The 19,126-nt window shown below is 41.3% G+C and overlaps 1 protein-coding gene across 1 annotated transcript in view; it reads left to right on the forward strand.

Moving 5' to 3' along the window:
* SCIN (scinderin) overlaps positions 1–19,126 on the forward strand; it is a 57,089-nt gene that overhangs the window by 25,746 nt on the left and 12,217 nt on the right. Inside the window, exons 5-6 of the mRNA XM_075728247.1 lie at positions 16,062–16,154; positions 18,676–18,808. Of these exons, the coding sequence (XP_075584362.1) occupies positions 16,062–16,154; positions 18,676–18,808 (226 nt within the window). The remainder of the gene's footprint in view (positions 1–16,061; positions 16,155–18,675; positions 18,809–19,126) is intronic.

The raw sequence follows: 19,126 nt of genomic DNA on the forward strand, positions 1-19,126 counted from the left end.
CCTTATTGGAATCATGGTATTGGGTTGCAGTCCGCTGTGGACCGCGGCTGGGTGGCACCATGGGAACCTGCTGGCATGGTCCCCTGGCAGCAGCCTCCAACTGCCAAGCCCATCCCGGGGTTACTGCTCAAGGCTCTGCACGGGGTTTCCGATAAGCTCACGTGTGAGTTGGGAGCATTGATCAGAACAGGGACACTTTGCACCTCTTATCTGACTAAAGTACAGATGCAAAGTCAGACTTCTGTGCCACCGCAGCAAGGGCGTGGGCCCACCGCAGGAATGGTTGTCAGCAGGCTGGCCGCCTCCTCCCCCTGACAGGCTATGAGCGGCAGGGATATGCTGGCCTTGCCCCTGCATCTGTTTGCCAGACTTACTCAGCTGTGTGCAACAGTCCTTTTGTAGCAACCTTGACACATGATTAAGAGCAGGAAAAATGCCAAGGCTGCATTTTGATCCTGTAGTGCATTGTTATTATATCAGGCAATAAATCTTTTCTTCACTTGCTCAGCAGTGTATGAAGAAGTTTCTGCTTTTCCTTTTAGATTGTGAATATAGAGGGCAGAAAAATGTGTAGTTCGATGCAAGTAGGTTCATGGCTTTTATTGCCACCACTGTAATGAGCCTGATTTGCATGAGATTGTCAGCAGCCAGGGCTTACCTTCTAGCCTGCATTGTGCTGGGTAGTCTGGCTTCTGGAAGCACTACTCACATAATCGGGTCTGCAGCTCAGCCATGGCCATCCCAGTCCAAGCTCTGAAATGTGCTGCATTAGCAGCAACTATTTAATAAGCAGCTTATTAAAGCCAGGAGGGTAGTTAACTTCACAAACATATAAAATCTGTTAATCCCTATTCCTGCTCAAATTGCGTCCAGTTCCTGGTGTTCTTCCTTTTGATATCTCATTGCTGCCACAAGATTGTCTCTGACTTGCTGCAGGACTTGCCCAGGCTGCCTGCTGTGAAACTAGCATTGTGCTTGTTTCTTCCCTCCCTATCAGGAAGGATGGATTTTTGCCATCTCCAGCTTTCTTAGAAAAATGTTGATTTATTTTCTAGCGAAAAGAATTATGTACTTTTCATATTCATTTTGTCACCTGGTATGTCACTGAAATCAGAATGAGATTTCCTAAAATTGTCTCCTCTGATAAATGTCAGGAATGAATTCACCGCCTGTGAGCTAGAAATACATCTGCTTCCATATCAGTGGCTTAACTTGCTTGTGCAGTGCTGCTAGAAAAGCGTTCACCAGGCAGGGGCTGACGTCCCCGCCACTAGTACCAACGTGAAGAGCCAATAGTGATCTTATCCCTGCTCCATAACACAGAGTCGCGACTCCCAGCTGGTAAAGGAAGACTACACCCCACCACCGAGGCAAGACACAGAGGCTGATTCAACAAACCCTGCCAGACTTCTCTCCCGCTATGGGACTAGCAGAGGCTGCAGTGGCCGTGCTGGGCTGGTGTTTCCTGGCCAGCCCGTGTTCCCACTGGGAGCTGGGGAGCTGCGGGTGAGGTGAACTAGTCTGACAAGGGCGATTGCCTGCTCCCAGCTACCATTTTTAGCAAGGACCTGGGAACAGGATGGCAGTGCTTGAACAAGTTGCCCATGGGAGAGAGCTGTCTGGAGCATGCCGTAGGGCTGGATGAATTGCTGTGGCAGGCCAGCATGATACAGCTCACTCGCCCTAGGAAAGGAGAGGGCCTAGAAGCTGGGTATGCGAGTAGTTTTGACAGCGGCAAGCCCTTTTTTCATCTGCTGTAGTGACCAGGGGCCACAGTGACTGTCCCGTGCTTGCGATCCAGAAACACAGCATGTCTGGAAAGCTCAGAGCTGCAGTGGGTGCCCAGGAGGTCTCATAAGATGCTGCAGGAATCACTAGAGCTCTTCAACTGGGAAGACGAGGCAGAAACTTTCTGTGCAAGCATGTTAAAGGTATTTAATCTACGCAGTTTCACCTCTGTGTTTGCACTTTAAGTGAGGTACTGACTGGCAGCTTTAAATAAGCAGTGCTCTATAGGGTTGCTGCCTTGGAAATCTAAAAAATAAACTGACCACCATGGAAAAATTGCTGCTGTTGCTGCTTGGTGACTAGTCTGCACAGTCGCAGCTGCCCATAGTAAAATTCACCAAATGCCAACTCTGCTCTGATTTTCACACATAAACAGCTGAATAGAGTTACTCATTCCGCTGAATCTTAGGCCTGAATGTTCAAATTGTGTTACAGGAAGTTTTTCATCTGCATGGGACCAATCCAAAAATAGGTCTTAGCAATGCTTGAGTCAGTTTGGTCGCTCCAGAGTGACCACGTTAGGGTTAGAGCTAACGACACTTCTTTTTTTTCCTTTAACCAAAAGGAACACTAAATATATAGTTTCAAAGCTAACCTGGGACCAAAGTCTTCTAGGGTCAGTTCTTAGCTCTGTCAGAAACCCCCTTGGGCTGACTGCGCTGATGCTGATGCTTGTCCCTCTGACTGCTTGCACTGGTAAGCAGAGATCTCACAGCACCGTGTTTGTATGCCCAAGCGATCACTGAGATCACCGAGGTCTGAGAAAGCAGCCACAGTAACAGGTAGCTGTGCTCAGGACAGACAATTTTCTAATTGTAGTTGGAATCTCTGCTCTAATTCTGAAGAGAGGACCGAACTGGGGAAACTAAATTTTAAAAATAATTTTTCATGATCTTATTATTCAGCATTGTGGGAAGTGGTGAGTGGGATGAGTGAATGAGTGAGGTAGCCTGTTTCCTTTCTCCAGTGAAGTTATTGTCCACCATTTGGCAAATGAACGTGTAAGCTGTGCCTCTGCTTTCAGAGTAATGGCAAATTGGAGAAACAAGGAATTGGAAGTGTCTAGTTTTGTGAAGTTTTCTAGTCATTCAGCAAGATGAAGCTGATTGCAGCAATGCAGGGAACACAGAAATTCAGTTGAGTCACCCAAGGCAAAAATGCAAAGCATCCAATCCTCCATACGTAGCACACCAACACCTTGATCTGGTGTCAAACCTCTAGAGATGAAGTAGGAGAGGAAGAGAGAGTCTTAGTATGTTTGTTTTACCATATTTGTGTAATTTGAAATATTAGATACCCTAAAGATTTTTAGATTGACAGTACTGTCCTGACTACATAGACTCATCTCCCCATGATAGATTTTAAGTATCTCAGGCAGCTGTGACAGTCTGTCTGCAGGGTATAAGAGCCAATGAAAAAGTAAGATAAATTGAGTTTTAACTAAACTAAATACTGAGCCTGCATCTGTCCCTTCTACTTAATCATGAAGTGTTCAGCTAACACTTTCCAGGATGGTTCTTGTTTTCTACGCAGTCAAAACTGTCTGATTCTTAGGACGGTTTCATGGTTTCCCCACAAATGACTCCCTTAAAACTGCAGCTCTTGGTAGCCTGTGGTTGCTGCAGGTTTTACTGCTGAGGCTTTCGTTTCATTTTTGTAAAGGTTTTTGATGTCATGGGTGAAACAATGAAACCTGAGAAACGTGACTGCTGAGGTCTAAAACCATAAGAAAATGAAGGATCATGTTAGTACACATGTTTGAAATTACTCTTCTGCTGTTAAGCAAAAAATGCCATGACTTCTGTTTACTCGGCATTTGCCTGGTTTGGTTAGAGTTCTAGTGGCCTTACAGCAGGTGAGTGCAAACTCACTTCTCATAAAATACTTGTGTAAATATTCAGCTAGTTTAAATACCAAACAACAGAGGGAACCTCTTCCTTCTTTCTGATAATGCAGCCTTTCTCCTCCCTCCTTTTGCTTTCAAGCTCCTAAGAAATGCTTAATCCTGAGAATTCCCGAATGCCATTGTGTTCAGCGATGATCGGTTTTGGCTGTGGTGTGAATAAATACTACGCACAGAGGTATGGGAATGGTTTGATCATATTACAGCCCGTCACACCTTTCTGTCTCTGTAACTGGAAAGGGACTGGTTAGCACTACTGCTGAGTGCTCAGTCGTGGATGAAATCTCAAGAGCACAGAAAATAAGAAGAGCCCATTGCAAATGCAAGTTACAGAGGCTGCTTCTCTAGAGACCCAAATAATGCAAATGTCACCACAATGTCAAGCTCCAGTTAACCTTAAATTAGCTGGGTAAGTGTCTGGGCATAAGGATACAAGAGCAGGACCACCCCCAGGACCACCCCCTCCTTTCTTGTTAAATTCAAGCCCCTAAAAATTATTTGCTATGGAACAAAGATAATTTCCAAGGGCAGCGCAGAGCACAGTGAGGTAGCTGGGAAAAACTAAGGCTTGCTGTGACTTGTGACTAGCATAAATGGGTTTGACAGTGCAAGGGCATGCTTCTCTGAAGGAGCTAGGCAGGTTCCTGCAGTCTCTGGTCCTGTCACATGAATCATTGCATAAGGCTCGAAGAGCGGCGCGTGCCCCACCGGTTTGGTACCTGCTCCTTTCCCAGAGCCAGCAAGAGGAGGATCTGCCATCACAACTCTGTAAAAGCAAAAATTGCTATTGCTGCTCTCATAACATTTGCATTTCTTCTTATTCCCTTCCTTTTGGTTGTATTATGAGGTCAAGTCATGCTAAGGAGAGGTTTATTTGTTTTGTATACAGAGGGGTGGAGGAACAGTGGGGTGAGGGCGATGCAAGAGGAAGAGTAGGAGGGGTAATTCCAGGCATTTGTTAGGGATTAAACAGTTGTTTAATCGTGTAGCTTGTACATAGTTTTACTCAAATGCTATGAATTAATATGCTATGAATAGCATGTAACTATTATGGTCCAGCCTGACCTGTTCACTAGCAAGAAAATGCCCAATATGAAAATACATTAATGAAGTCACATTAGGCCAAAATATGCATGGCTTTGGGAATATGTAAGCCAAAGTAGTATCTTTTATTATCTAAATCGAGGCAGTTGGAAAAAATGGACAAGCTTCCAGAGAGTTTTGTGAAATAAATACTAGAAATTAATTTCAGTCCCAGGCCAGAGGCAGTATTGAACAGTCACGTACAAAGAAAAATTAATGCATTGAGAGGGGTGAGGACAATTGCAATTGTACCAGTTCCCAGCATAAAGACTCAGCTACACAGACAGACGCACACAGAGATGTTAACTACATTTTCATGAGAATGCAAAGACTTAAGAAACCTAATGGGCAGAAAATAGCAAAACTACTAGCTGTAGTTACTGGCTATAGTTGCATAAGCTACTCAAGATGAACTGACAACTTTCTCAGGCTGCTTTGAAACTACAGGTCAAATTTACCACTCGGGAAAACAAACACGCTTCTTCCCTGGGATGGTTTTGGATATTTGCAGGTGTCAGCAAAAACACAATGAGGGTCTTCACATTTTGAACAGTAAGAGTTTGTAGGATGCAAACTCAAAATAGTCCGGGGGGGAAAAATACTACACATGCGCATGTGCGTTTCACAGCAACATCTGTCCAATCTGAGGAGTGGAAGTTTATTAATCATTACACTGTTTAATTAAAATTTTTGATGGGCTATGAATGTGGATACAAAGTACAAACCCCTGGCTCTGCAGGGAGCCAGTTTCAAGCTGTCAAAACCGGGCCTCCTGTTTTCTTTCTAATTACTGAGTGTATCTCCTTCATTAAGGACAGTCCTTTTTCTTGATGCAAATTTCCATTTAAAGGACTTAATTATGCAACCTGTACTCAGACAAAACATGCATGGCTTGTATTTCAGTATAGCTTAGCTGCTTTGCACCAGCTGAGCATTTGGCCCAGGTTTTTCCCCAGGCCCAGGTAGAAAATCAGCAGGGGTTTTGCCCGAGAACAGCAGAGGGTAGTAGGAGGACTCTTCAGCAACACTGTGAGTTATCCATAGTGTTCTTCAAGCTGCAGTTTCCAATCTTGGCTGCCTGAAGCCAGGTACTTAAATGACAGTGAACTGAATAGGAGCTGCAGGTGGCAGGTACATCTGAAATTCAGGCTTTTAATTAGGTCTCTAAATATGAATTTCAGTGCCTGCACTAGAAATTTACTTCGGAAAATGTTCAGGCATATCGTTTATGAACAGCTCTAATAATAGATGGTTGAAAACCTAATTTCTTATGCTAGGAAAGATGCTTCTATACCAGGTATTTTAGTGAATTTCTAAAATCATAATGAATTTCTGGAAGTGCTTGCAATTAAATTATAATGTATCTAGTCTGCATTCTTGTGGGTGATAAAACCACTCATCTTTGGTCTGTTTTCTTCTTCAGCTGTAGCACTTGCAGGGTTACCATGTTAGTCGATTATAATCTTATAATTACATGTTAGAATATTAATGGCATTTGTAATGGCTTTTTTTCCTTTCTGTGCTAGACTATCGAGAAATCTATTGATGAAAAACCACTATAATTTTCAGTTATTAAATTAGCATAATTAAGAAGACAAGGCCAAAAAAAAAGAGTTGTTAGCAGTTGTCTCCACATGGAGTTGTTAGCAGTTATTTCCATGTACTTTCGAGCAACAGGGAGATTTCATGGAGAAGAACTGAAAGGGCAGAGTTTCCTTGGTGTATAAAAAGCTCAGAGAGATGCTGTTCCTGGAATCCCACATCATCCCAAGACTAATACACCTTGAAAGGAAATTTGTTTTCTTTTTGCTTTTTTTTTAACCAGGTCTGCCTCATCCCAACCCCTGTGCAGAGCGACTCACAAGGCATCTCTGCTCAAGGTTGCCTTTGAATTTTCTTTAGTGAAAGTTCTGCAGTGCAGGAAGGGCTCAGGGAAGAAAACTTTGTAGTGTTTTTTCAGAGGAGTCTGCATATGCACAGATTGGTGTTCCCTATCCAGGCCATGTAACACTGGAGTAAAAGTCCTCTCACATCTGGGCAAGAGTGAAGAACAGCTGTACAGAAGAAACTGTTCCCCCTGTTGTGGGATCAGTTCACTATTTCCACCACCACCGAGTGTGTAACGCTGAAGAAATATGTAAATATAATTATTGTGTTTACTGCAAAGCAGGTTATTAGGGCCAGGTTTTTTGCTTATGTAACTGCCTATGACTTTGATACTACCTGGCTTTGCCTGTAAAAATAAGAGGTAGATAAAATTACATAAGATGGGTTTAAATATTGCAGTAATCAATGCTGCAACTTCTGATTTTTAAGAGCTGTAAATCATAGTCCCTTTGTTGAACATTTTGGCTCCTTTACACAAAATTTGCGGAGATGTAGGAACTTAAAAACAGAAATCAGTTAGTGGAGGGCACCTAAACTAGCAGGAGAAAATTATTTTCAAAGAGCTAAGCAGGATGTATCTCCTATACAACCAGGTGAAAGAAACATTCTTGCTCTCTCTCTTTTTCTGTCCTAATAAATATTTAATTTACTTCAAGATTCAGCAGGAGGAATTAGAGAAAATCTATCAAAATACTGTCTGATTTGCTTTCTTAAACATTAGAGTCCAAATCTGTGCTCTGTCTTGGATGCAAGAGTTTGGGTGTCATACCAGAGAGGATCCCCTGGCATACCTGATCTATCAGGGTGTATGGGATTGGTAATTCTGCGCTTGTGAATACAGCCAGTAGTGCACTGGGAAAATATTTCAGTGCCCTGAGTAGCTTTTTCCACCTTTCCATCTCAGGAACTGAGTGCTGAAACACCTTGCTGCAGCTCCCTCTGCTCACCCTAATGCTGCTGTGCACCACGGCTGCCTGCCTCTCCCTCCAGCCACTATACATCCCCTGGGAACACTGGTTTTCTGGCAGGGTCGCTGGCTGCTCGTCACCTGCTGCTGCCTCCAGCTCATCCCCTGCTGCTTCAAGCTTCACAGAGTATTTGCCATACTCCTCTTTTTACCCCAATATTGATATGGTCCAGCCTGCCACAGCCTCGGGACCAGCCTGCGTGGTGGCACTGCAAATGCCCTGCTGCAAAAGTGGAGGCACTTAAGGAACAAAAAGCTGGGAGTTTGTGGGTTTCAGCAGATAAATACTCTTTGTGTCTGAGGCTCCCTGTTGGCATTAGTTACTGATTTATTTCCATTATTTTCCAACACTTAAGCATGCACTGTCATGCAGCACATAAGTTGTTTTATCCACAAGGCTTTCAAACCGAGATCTGCAAAGCTACAAAAACTTCAGTATGTGCCTAAATTTATGTCCCAATAAAGCAGAAAAAACAGGCATCTCAAGCATATGTGCAAGTCTCTGCAGGATTTGGGTCTCATTTCTAATACTTCTGGTGTCAGAGGAGGATGTAACAAAGGAGTAAGATTAAAAAAATGAGGTAGAAAGGTTTAGTATAAATGCAAAAATGATGTAGGGGTGATTACTTACTGTATTTTTAATAATGCTACAGGTAGGCAGGTTGCTGAACAGCTCGATTCTCCATGTTCAGCAGCAGTAATGGTTACAAAAAGTCTGCTGTGTTTGCATAGTTACTGCCATTCACCCTCCTGGTTTCTTTAGCGTGGGTCACTGTTCATCTTGGAGACATCCTAAAGCCAGACATTTGAAGATAATGTAGGCTGGGGGTTTTCTCAACTCATTTCATGCATACCCAATCTCAGTGTAAATAGCTAGCTTAGATACTGCCAGCTGTGCAGTCCCAGCAGGACAGAAGGTAGCTTGTTTTACCCTGGAGGCAAACTATTGAAAAACATTGAATTTGTACTCTCAGGACTGATCTAGATACTTTTTTTGAGAACTTGTTATCCATGGCCTGTTTCACAGAGCAGAAAATTAATGTTAGAATATCATTATCATACCAGTAAAGGCTTATATTCAAATTATTGCAGACAGATATGCAAAGTTGCAAATATTGTATGGAAAACTGCCAAAGCCTAATGCACTATTTTTAGGAAGTTAAGTGTAGAGCTATGAATAAAATTATGATTTGCATTTGAAATTCCTGAGACAACAGAAAATGGCTAAAAAATGTAGGCCATAATTTGTGCATCAAAAGTGCCATGAGGAACTGATGCGTTTTGCTATTTTATAGCAAGCCAGATGCATACAGATCAGGTTTAGACCTTAGTACCAGAAAGTCCTTTTCGTAAATTACATGGTAAAACCCAACAAAATTAACAATATGCCAGAACTGTTCATTAGTATAAAACATCCTTGTGTCCGGTTCTCAGTACGTTATGGCTGTTTCCATCTTATTTTCAGTCTCTGTTAAGGCAGGTGGGAGGTCTTCTGCTCAAGGTGAGCATGTAATGACATCTGTTGTTGCTGGAATTGCTAGTGAGAGGCAATTTAAGGCAGAAATCCTGCTAGCTGCCTGGCAGCAGTTTAGTGAAAGGATTTTTTTTTCCTGTCAGGAGTGTAATTGTAAGACTACGAATGTTTGCTTAGATTGATGGAAAGAGTTCCAGGTTACAGTAACCAGTGAAATAAGCATATTCGGCTACTCATAATCTGACCAATGTCAAAAGTCGTTTTCGTCGGGACCAGAATATCCTCTGCAGTGGTTGTGCTCTGGCAGGAGAATCAGTAAGCCAAAATGATTAGAAATTAAAATGTGGCCAGCTACTTTAGCAGCAAAGCCCTAAAGCCACCTTTGCCTGATGGTCCTCTGGGCGTACGTCTGCACTGGTACCCAGGGTCAGTCAGGTGGTTACCAGCCTGCATCATAGAATCATAGAATCATAGAATCATTTAGGTTGGAAAATACCTTTAAGATCATCCAGTCCAACCATTAACCTAACACTACCAAGTCCACCACTAAACCAGTTAAGGGTAGAGTAATAATTTCATGTTTCCTGGCTTGGTGGCTGGATTATTTTTTAATGAAAGTAAAAACTAGGAATCATTAAGGTTGGAAAGGACCTCTAAGATCATCAGTCCAACCATAAACTCAACACCACCATGTCCACTAAATCATGTCCCAAAGTGCCACATCTACCCGTTTTTTGAACGCTTCCAGGGATGGTGACTCCACCACCTCTCTGGGCAGCCTGTTCCAATGCTTGACCACCCTTTCCGTGAAGAAATTTTTCCTAATATCCAACCTAAACCTCCCCTGATGCAGCTTGAGGCCATTTCCTCTCGTCCTATTGCTAGCTACTTGGGAGAAGAGACCAACACCCACCTCGCTACAACCTCCTTTCAGGTAGTTGTAGAGAGCGATAAGGTCTCCCCTCAGCCTCCTCTTCTCCAGACTAAACAACCCCAGCTCCCTCAGCCGCTCCTCATAAGGCCTGTGCTCCAGACCCTTCACCAGCTTTGTTGCCCTTCTCTGGACACGCTCCAGCACCTCAATGTCTTTCTTGTATTGAGGGGCCCAAAACTGGACACAGTATTTGAGTTGCGGTCTCACCAGCGCCGAGTACAGGGGGACAATCACCTCCCTGCTCCTGCTGGCCACACTATTCCTGATGCATGTTCATCCCTTCCCCTGTCTGCTGGATTTTTTCCTTTTACTGGGTACTGGAGTAGATATTTGAGGCAATATTTATTTCAGAGAGACATTCCTTGCAATATTTTTCTCTGCTTTGAAGGTTAATAAAAATCTAAGCCTTTATCTACCAGTGAGTTCACGCTGTGCCTATAGTTCAGACCTATTGTCCTGCACGGAGGATTTATTCTCTGTCACGGCCTACACATGTACCTTGACTTTGCGGGAGCAGGATATACTTGCTTATGTGAGAGCGTGCAAGAAAGTGAATGATAAGCTCCTAATCCTGATTGTTTTCCGAAAGTATTAAGTAATAAATGTCAGGCCCACAAGACAGCTTTAAGCTATGTAAATGTCTTGCTTTTCTTTCTATTGTTCTTAGCATATAAGGAGGGGAATTTCAGTGGTTTTGAGATCTGACACTTGGGATCACAGCCACAACAAATAGGTTAGTTTCAGACCCAGAAACCTAACCCAGTCTGTGCATAATAAGAAACACAAACACAGTGCTAGTGTACACAAGTTAAACTGTACAAAACTGGTTTTCCCTCTTAATTAACCTTCACCTGATGTGCTCCTCAAGTATTGTTTTCCTAGTTGGATTTTTAGCCTCACTGAACTCTTTAAACTTCTTGCTCCCATTAAATCAATATCAACTATTTTATGATGCAGAGCTGGCTTCTCCAATTAGGAAGACAAGGTTTGCTAAATTTCTTCTTTTGATGAGTTTATTTTAAATTATTTACCTTGTCATATTCCTACAGATTAGAAACCTTTTGTCTGTGATTTATGCTATTCTTTTTTAAGAATAAGTGGAATTTCACCTGTCAGTAAAAGCTTTGGCTCTGTATTTTGCACTTCTCTGAGGGGGTGCAGATATTTACAGAGGAGAACTTGTGCACATGAGGATATGAAAGGGGATTATGGTTTTGCAGGCAGGATAGGCTACATTGCATTTACCACAAGATAAGAGTGAACTTGGGCAATTGTTATAGAGGAACTGATGTTCCATTGGTTCCCACTATGATAGTCTTGCGCTAATGTAAGAGTGTCAACACAAAGGTTTAACAGAACTTAAAAAATGAAAACTTTTAAAATTAATGCAGATTGACTTCCTGTTGTGCCCCCCCATAGACAGGATCTAAAGGTGTGCGGTTAATGAATACTTTTGCTAAAACAACGCTACTCGGCAGTCTGATGCTCTCATTGAGAGGTAAGCTGGCATTAGGCTATAGCCATGTAAAGCGAGGTAGGCTCTGCTGTAGCCAGCTATAGGCATGTCTTATTCTGAAATAGCTGTGAAGCAGATTATGCCTCAAGTGGTTAAACAACCAACGTTTGGAAATCAGCAGCTGCAAAGAAAGATGCTAAGCCCAAAGCATGAAGAAGCTGGGGCATGGGTATGCTTTCAGGGCCCCTAATTATTCTTTAGGTTATTTCTACTGCAGTAAATAATAATAATAACAACAACAACAATGATTTAAAAAGTGGTTTCAAAACCTGTGTGTGCACCTGTGTATTTGTGAGAAGTATGGTTTGAAGTTGCCAATATGGTTGACGTCTGGGGAAAAGTGTGGCTAGGCTGTTTTGCGTCCCCAAGAGAGCATTGCTATTTTCAGGCATGTAGGGTGGATTTGTGGGTCCGAATTCTTGGCAGGTTTGTGAGTCAGGGTCTCGAAACTCAGAGCAGCCCAGGAGAGCCAGCCTAGGGCTGTCAGTACACTCAGTCGTGAGCCGTAAAGACCCAGTGGAGCAGCCTGACTGCCTGTATAGGGAGAATTATATGAGCAAGGTCCTGTGTATATAGCTACCACAGGATTTGTGTGAAACTAAGAGTATATGTAGATAAAAATCAGAAGACTCAACATCCTTTAAACTGTCTGTTGGTTTAAGTCATTTTATTGGGGAACCTTGCTGAAAAGCTTTGGAAGCCTTTGACTATAGTCTCAGCTGGCATGATTTGTTTTCTTTTTGATGCATCACATGAGAATTATCTGTATAAAGGAGAGCTGCAACTCAGTCAGCCATATGCTTAGGTAATGATACAACTCAATTCCAGCATAGCAGTTAGCTGTTGTTCAATACATACTTTGTAATCTTATTGATAAAATTATCAGTTGTCATAACATCCAGACATATGGATGGCTGTGTGTGGACTCAGCTGTAGCATGGGAGTTTGCCTTAGGAGGAGGAAATACAACTTCTCTGGAAGGCATTTCTTTGGGACAGAACGTCACATTTTTTTCAGCATAGATTGCTTTCTGTTCAAGCACAATTTTTCCTTCCGTGATCTGTCTCATCCTCCAGTCTATAAGACAAACTGGCTGAAATTAATACATATCGGGAATGACATAAGTTGTTCCTAGCAATACAGAAGTGTACTGACTATATGTATTTCACACTGTACCACTTCATATATTGAGTATATATAGCGCATGCTGCATCTCTTCACAACTGGTGTCTTCACATGTCTTAGGTCATTTTAACCTTGTATCATCTTCTGGTTTTGATACCAACACACACAGGTATACATACCCATTAGCGATTCAGCTCAAGGCTTATTCTAATGGCTGTGTTGGCTGCACAGCCTTCCTCACAAGTCCCAGATTTTCTTATCTGGTGGGAAGAGAAGCACATCTTGTCCCTTCTTAACAAGGGTCACCAAAATGCCAGGATCTACAAGCAACTGTGACTTCAAATGCAGGAAAAGGGAGAACCCTCAAGACCCTTCTCCATTTATTTTTGAGCTCCTCTGAGGAACTGCAGAAGAATTACAAAAATGAGTGATGTTCCTTTTCTGCTCGCCTATGTTGAAGCACAGGGCTAGCTTTGGCCAGAGAAGCTACCGTGCAAGCTGCTGTTTCGTGAATTGTGAATGGATTTCCCAGAACCAGAATGTCTTTGCCCTTTCCGGGGCAGTTCATCTCATACATGTAACTGCACTTTTGCAAAGGAGGTTTTGACCCTTCTCTCTGTGCCAGTGCTGATGAACTGAGATTTCCTAAGATAAGGGAGTCTGACAATAATTCTCTATCTAGTTCAGAAAAACATTTCTACATGTAGTTTTAAGACACCAACAGGCCAGGCCAGCAATCTAAACTGTGCTGGGGCTAATTTTAAAGCCCAGTTTTTAAATTACAGAGGCTGCTTGGTTTAATTGCCACCAGAGTGGAGCGCCTAGACAGTGCAGTGAATAGAGAGGCTGCTTCTGTCAAGATGCTTTCACAAACACCAACAGACGCTATTTAGCCTCGTTTAAAAATATTCAGTGGTATTTGCATAATTTTCAAAGACTCCTGGGCAAGCAGAAACTGTTAAGAGAAGGGTTTTTTATATCAGTTTAAGCGACTTACAACAAAGCTGCAAAATAATTGTGGTGCCACAGGTATTCTATATGCATGGCAAGGGAAAATGCTGACTTTAACTGTATCAGGAATCACAATTTTTGTATATTTTTTTTGCTGAAAACACCTAATTAAGCAGAAAACTAGTAAGTATGGACTTCTGGAAGTTTTATTAACAGGACTCTTTTACCCTCTTAATTGTTACTGAAAGTCAAATCTTATAAAACCCTCAAACTTATTCAGTGTCTGTTCAGGTAAGGATGCATGCCTGTTATTTGGCAATTTTCTAACCCTTGCCTTACAAAGACAACATTATTCTTGGTGCTCTACTGCTTGTGTGTAGGCTGCTGGTTAGTGTGAAAATCTAGGAAGGGAAACATTTTGAGAAACCTTGTAACGATATGCCACATATGGCCACTGTTTTTAGCTGTTCACCAGCATGGTGGCACTCTGCTATGAACATGTTGCCCTACTTGACCTATACATTAGTAAATCTGCAGCCATGTAGTGTAAATTCAGGAAATGCTGACTGATAGCTACTGAAGAGCTACTGGTAACATCTCTTAAACACTCAGGGCATTACTTTCTTGTCTTCAACGAGTCACAAGTAAAATATTTTAGCTTAAACTGCAGCAATCACACTTAGCAAGGCTTTCTTTTTTTTTTTTTTTTTACTATTTTACTGGCTTTACCAGGTCAGGAAACTCCACAGATGGCAGACTTATATTAAATATTTAGGCTATATTGTTTTTTTTCAAAATTCTTTGCAGCTGTATGCTTTGTCAGGCTTCCCTGTTATCAAATATTTACAGTGGTTTTGCATGTGACTCCATGTGATACTCAAATACACTGCATCGATGGGAAGGCTGGCCCTGCCCTTGTATTTGATGTTAATATTTAGTTACTCAGATGTATCAATTACTACTACCTTCACTCTGGGACATAATTTCATAGAAATCCATAATATTCTGTATGTAATTGTCGTGGTTTAGCCCCAGCCAGCAACTAAGCACCATGCAGCCGCTCGCTCACTCCCCCTGCCCCGATGGGATGGAGGAGAGAATGGAAGGAGTAAGAGTGAGAAACACTCCTGGGTTGAGATAAGAACAGTTTAATAATTGGAATAAAGTAAAATAGTAATGATAATAGTAACAATATAATAATAATAATAACAATATATAAAGCAAGTGATGCACAATGCAATTGCTCACCACCCGCTGACCGATACCCAGACAGTTCCCAAGCAGTGATCTCTGCTCCCCGGCCAACCCCCCCGAGTTTATATACTGAGCATGACGTCATATGGTATGGAATAGCCCTTGGGTCAGTTTGGATCAACTCTTCCGGCTGTGCCCCCTCCCAGTTTCTTGTGTCCCTGGCAGAGCATGGGAAGCTGAAAAGTCCTTGACTAGCATAAGCAGTACTCAGCAACAACTAAAACATCAGCATGTTATCAACATTCTTCTCCTACTAAATCCAAAACACAGCACTGTGCCTGCTACTAGGAGGAAAATTAATTCTATCCCAGCTGAAACCAGGACAGTAATATTTGGATCTGGTCATATATGAATCATTAAGGAAAGAGAATTAAGAAAGAGGAACTAGGATCTAATAATGACTATCTGACCATAACATATCCTTGACGAACCTCTGTAAATTTCTTGTAGTGATAGTTGTTATAACATTACCCATGGTATAAAACTACTATAATGTAGAATAACCACAGTGTTAAAATTGATATTCTGGTGATGAAGCAAGAAAATTTTTGTCTCACCCCATAAATTTTTTTCAAGACCTCAGCTAATTTTTCCCCCTTAAAATGGGATTAAGAAACTGTAATATTTAAGATTTTTGAATCATAATACTTTATATTGTCAATCAAAATATTTTAAAAGATAATTTCAACTCATATATTTTACTTGGTCTGCTTTAATTTTAGTATTGTTAAACATTTTAAGAGTAATGTCGTTCCAAAAATTGTAAGACGTGCTTGCTGACAGTTTAGAAGTTACTGGGAGGAAAAGAAGACAGACATAGAAACACACACATAGAATAGGATCACATAAACCTTTCTATTCTGTGTATTTGTGTGTGTATGTATCCTTTGAAGCTTTTCTCTATATAGCATTTCCTATCCTAGTCTATAGACGACCAGCAAGTTGGCCTGCAGGAAAGACAGCATGTAGATCTAAAGCTGCTGGAGATCTGACACAGTTATTTAAAATTATCCATATGTTTGTGAACAAGTCACCCATGAGTTTGGATTTAGATTCGAGTATATGTAAAGATGATCCAGATTAATCCATTACTGGGACAACACATTACAGTGTTGATGTGTTTATACTATAGCACCTACTCTCTCTCTGCATTGAATTTGTTATTCTCCTGTTGCACAGGTTTTAGGGAAAAAGCCACCGCTTTCCGACTGTGGTGATGATGATGATGAGCTGGCTGATATTACAAACAGGAGAAGCGCTAAACTGTATATGGTAAGTTATTTATTTTATTTATTTTAGTTAGGTACGCTCAACAGTATTCATGCATTCATTCATCCCTCATATATGGAGTTCTGGCTTCAGTTACAGAACTGCAGTTGTGTTAGTTGATTTGTAGCCAATGAACAAGTTTCTTAAAGGTTGTCAATCAAAAGAGCCCAGGTAATTTGAGGAAAAAAATGGATTACAGTCCTGTTTACTCAGAAAACAAGTTAAGCATGGCCTATGAACCACTCAGTGCAGGTCAAAGAAGAATTAACTGGTCTTAAATCAAACTATATTTCCTGTCTTCTTGATTTTACAGTGAGAGTTTTAGTAGTCATATATGATTTAGTTATTCTTAGCAGAGTTTGAGAGATGGACAGTTATGTTATATTCTATGTATAAATCCAAAGGAATTTGAATGCAAAACTCCTTTCTTTTGCAATGCCTTTTTCCTCCTTCCTCACCTGCCATGGCTTGATACTGACTAGGACAGTGCCACTGCCAGAAAAATTACGTATAAACAAAATGGATTAAATATTTTCTCCATTTAAATCAGTAGGAGTTTTATGATTACATTCAGTAAAATTATGATTTTTCCTCATGTCATGCTAGGCATACTGCTGTTTTCTAGAAAAGGCACGGAATTTGTTCTTTGAACTAACAATACAGTATCTTACCTATATACAAGGCTACACAACTATTTCTTTTTCTTTTTCTGAAAAAAATCCCCAAACTATTTCCAGACCTGCATTTTCTCTCTTCTTTTTTTTCCACAGCTCCCCTTTCTTTCACTTTCTCCCACTTGAGAAAAGAAATGAGAAAGTATTTGGAAAAGGGGGACGTTTTAAATGAAATCTAGAAAAGACTTTATCCTCCCCCCTCCCAATAAAAAAAGATTATTTTCTCCTGAAGACTGCAAGAAGGGTATTTTTTTTTTTACAAGCTCCCATTAGCATTGGGATCTGGACCTTTCTCTTTGGCACTTTGTGCTCTGGCTCATGCAGTGAGCCTTGTGTGACAGAAAAGAATCTTTCACTGGCATACAATATACTTTCTTCCCTTCCCCACAGTCACTTAACCAGAAGGGCTTGGTCACCGAGTGGCAACACTCTGACAGCACTAAGTGTTCCTGGATCCCCATGTGTGTGACCTTTTAGGTGCCATCTACAGTAGCTTCGAAGCTGCTGTGAAGTGTGAGAGAGGGTGCGTCGCTCCCTCCGCAGCTCCTGCACCCCACAGACCACAGCAGGATGGTGCCACCTCTCTCCCTGCCTGTTAGGTGGTTCCTCCCCTACCCGTACGTGTGGCTGGCGTTTACAAGAAGCCTATATGAGGTGATCATTATTACAAGGCCATTTTAGTCCTTGTTGTCTATGTGCTGTGTTTAGTTCCCATTAATCATTCCATTCTTGCCAAAAAATCTGGCAGATATTTATCTTTATAGCAGGGTTTTAGAAAGCAAAGAAAAAAAAAAAGGAAGACAAAGAACGCCTGCTTGTATGATCAGGACCATTGTAGCAAGACAATACTAGAGAATAGAAAAGTGCTTGCAGTGAATTCTGGAATCCTAAGAACTCTCAGAAAATTCTGTGGATATCTAATAAATTCCTCTAAGTACACGGGTCCTGCTAACGGAGCTCTGTTAGCTAAATTTAAATGTGCTGCAATGTAACAGTGATTGTCAAAGTCAGGAGACAAGTCTATGGTGAGCCCACACAGTAGGCATAATATTTGATTTTTATTTGTTGTATACAGTGGTAGTTTCCATCTTGTGCTTCCATAATATACAATATAAGATATAATGGTGTATTTGAAATTAATATTTAATTATGAAAGGAAATAAAGACTCCTAGAAAAGTTATTACAATAGTAATAACTTCTTTTCAGTAGTAATAACTGGTCTTTTCAGCCATGCAGGAGTGAATTTGAAAAGGTTGTAAAGGTCTACATGAACTTACAGTGGTGGTAGAGGTTACAAAGCAGATTCTGCAGCAGGTCTTATATTACAGTTTCCAATTAAAGAACTGTAGGTTATAAATGTAGGTATTTCACTTCTTAATATCAGTGTAGGACTATTTTATTATAATTTCAAATGCTTCTGTTCAGCATGTACGTGTACCTTTGGCTTCAGTGTGGGTTACTTGGTAGCAGAAGGTAACACCTAGGGACTCCACCAGTTCAGCTGAGCATATAGGAAGGGCTGAAAAAACATGGATATTTACCTGTGAGGTGTTCACTCTATGAGCAGTTGAATTGAAAGTGGAAGACAAACGGATTTATTTTAAGAAGTTTTGAGACAGAGAGCCAACAAACTCACTAAAATTAACGCTACATCTCCCTCTATTGGATGTAAAATGAAATGAAACAAAAAAAATAATCATTAGCCTACCTTACTTTCCAGCAGCACACAAATTTCATACAGACATTTATATAGGAAAGGCAACTGATTTTTATCGTAAATTTGGGAGCAGAAATTAATTTGGTTACAAAAGCCAGAGTTGATCTAAATTTGAAATGGTTGCTTTCTTAGGTGTCAGATGCAAGTGGATCCATGAAACTATCTGTGGTAGCAGAGGAAAACCCCTTCTCCATGGCTATGCTTCTGTCTGAGGAGTGCTTCATTTTGGACAATGGTGCTGCAAGGAAGATCTTTGTGTGGAAAGGTAAGAGATCACTTCTGTTGCAAATGCAGAAGCTACACAGACATATCTAAGGAGTTGACACAACACCCTCAGGACACTAGCAAGGATTTAATATTGGCTGGACACAGTACCCTGCGCACAGTTCTTCCTTGGTGCGGTCAGTGGACAAGGATTGCTCACTTGAGTAAGGGCCTCAGGACCAAGTCTTGTCTAAGGATCCTGGCTGGTTTTGAGGTATCTGTAACCTTGGGTGCTTACGTGCTTATCTAAGTGGCAGTTACAAAGTAAACATAAAGAATTCTACAGGTTCTGTATATTGTCATCAAATCCCTATCTTAT

This window comes from Pelecanus crispus, chromosome 2, assembly GCF_030463565.1.
Source record: "Pelecanus crispus isolate bPelCri1 chromosome 2, bPelCri1.pri, whole genome shotgun sequence".
In the NCBI taxonomy this organism is placed as follows: domain Eukaryota; kingdom Metazoa; phylum Chordata; class Aves; order Pelecaniformes; family Pelecanidae; genus Pelecanus; species Pelecanus crispus.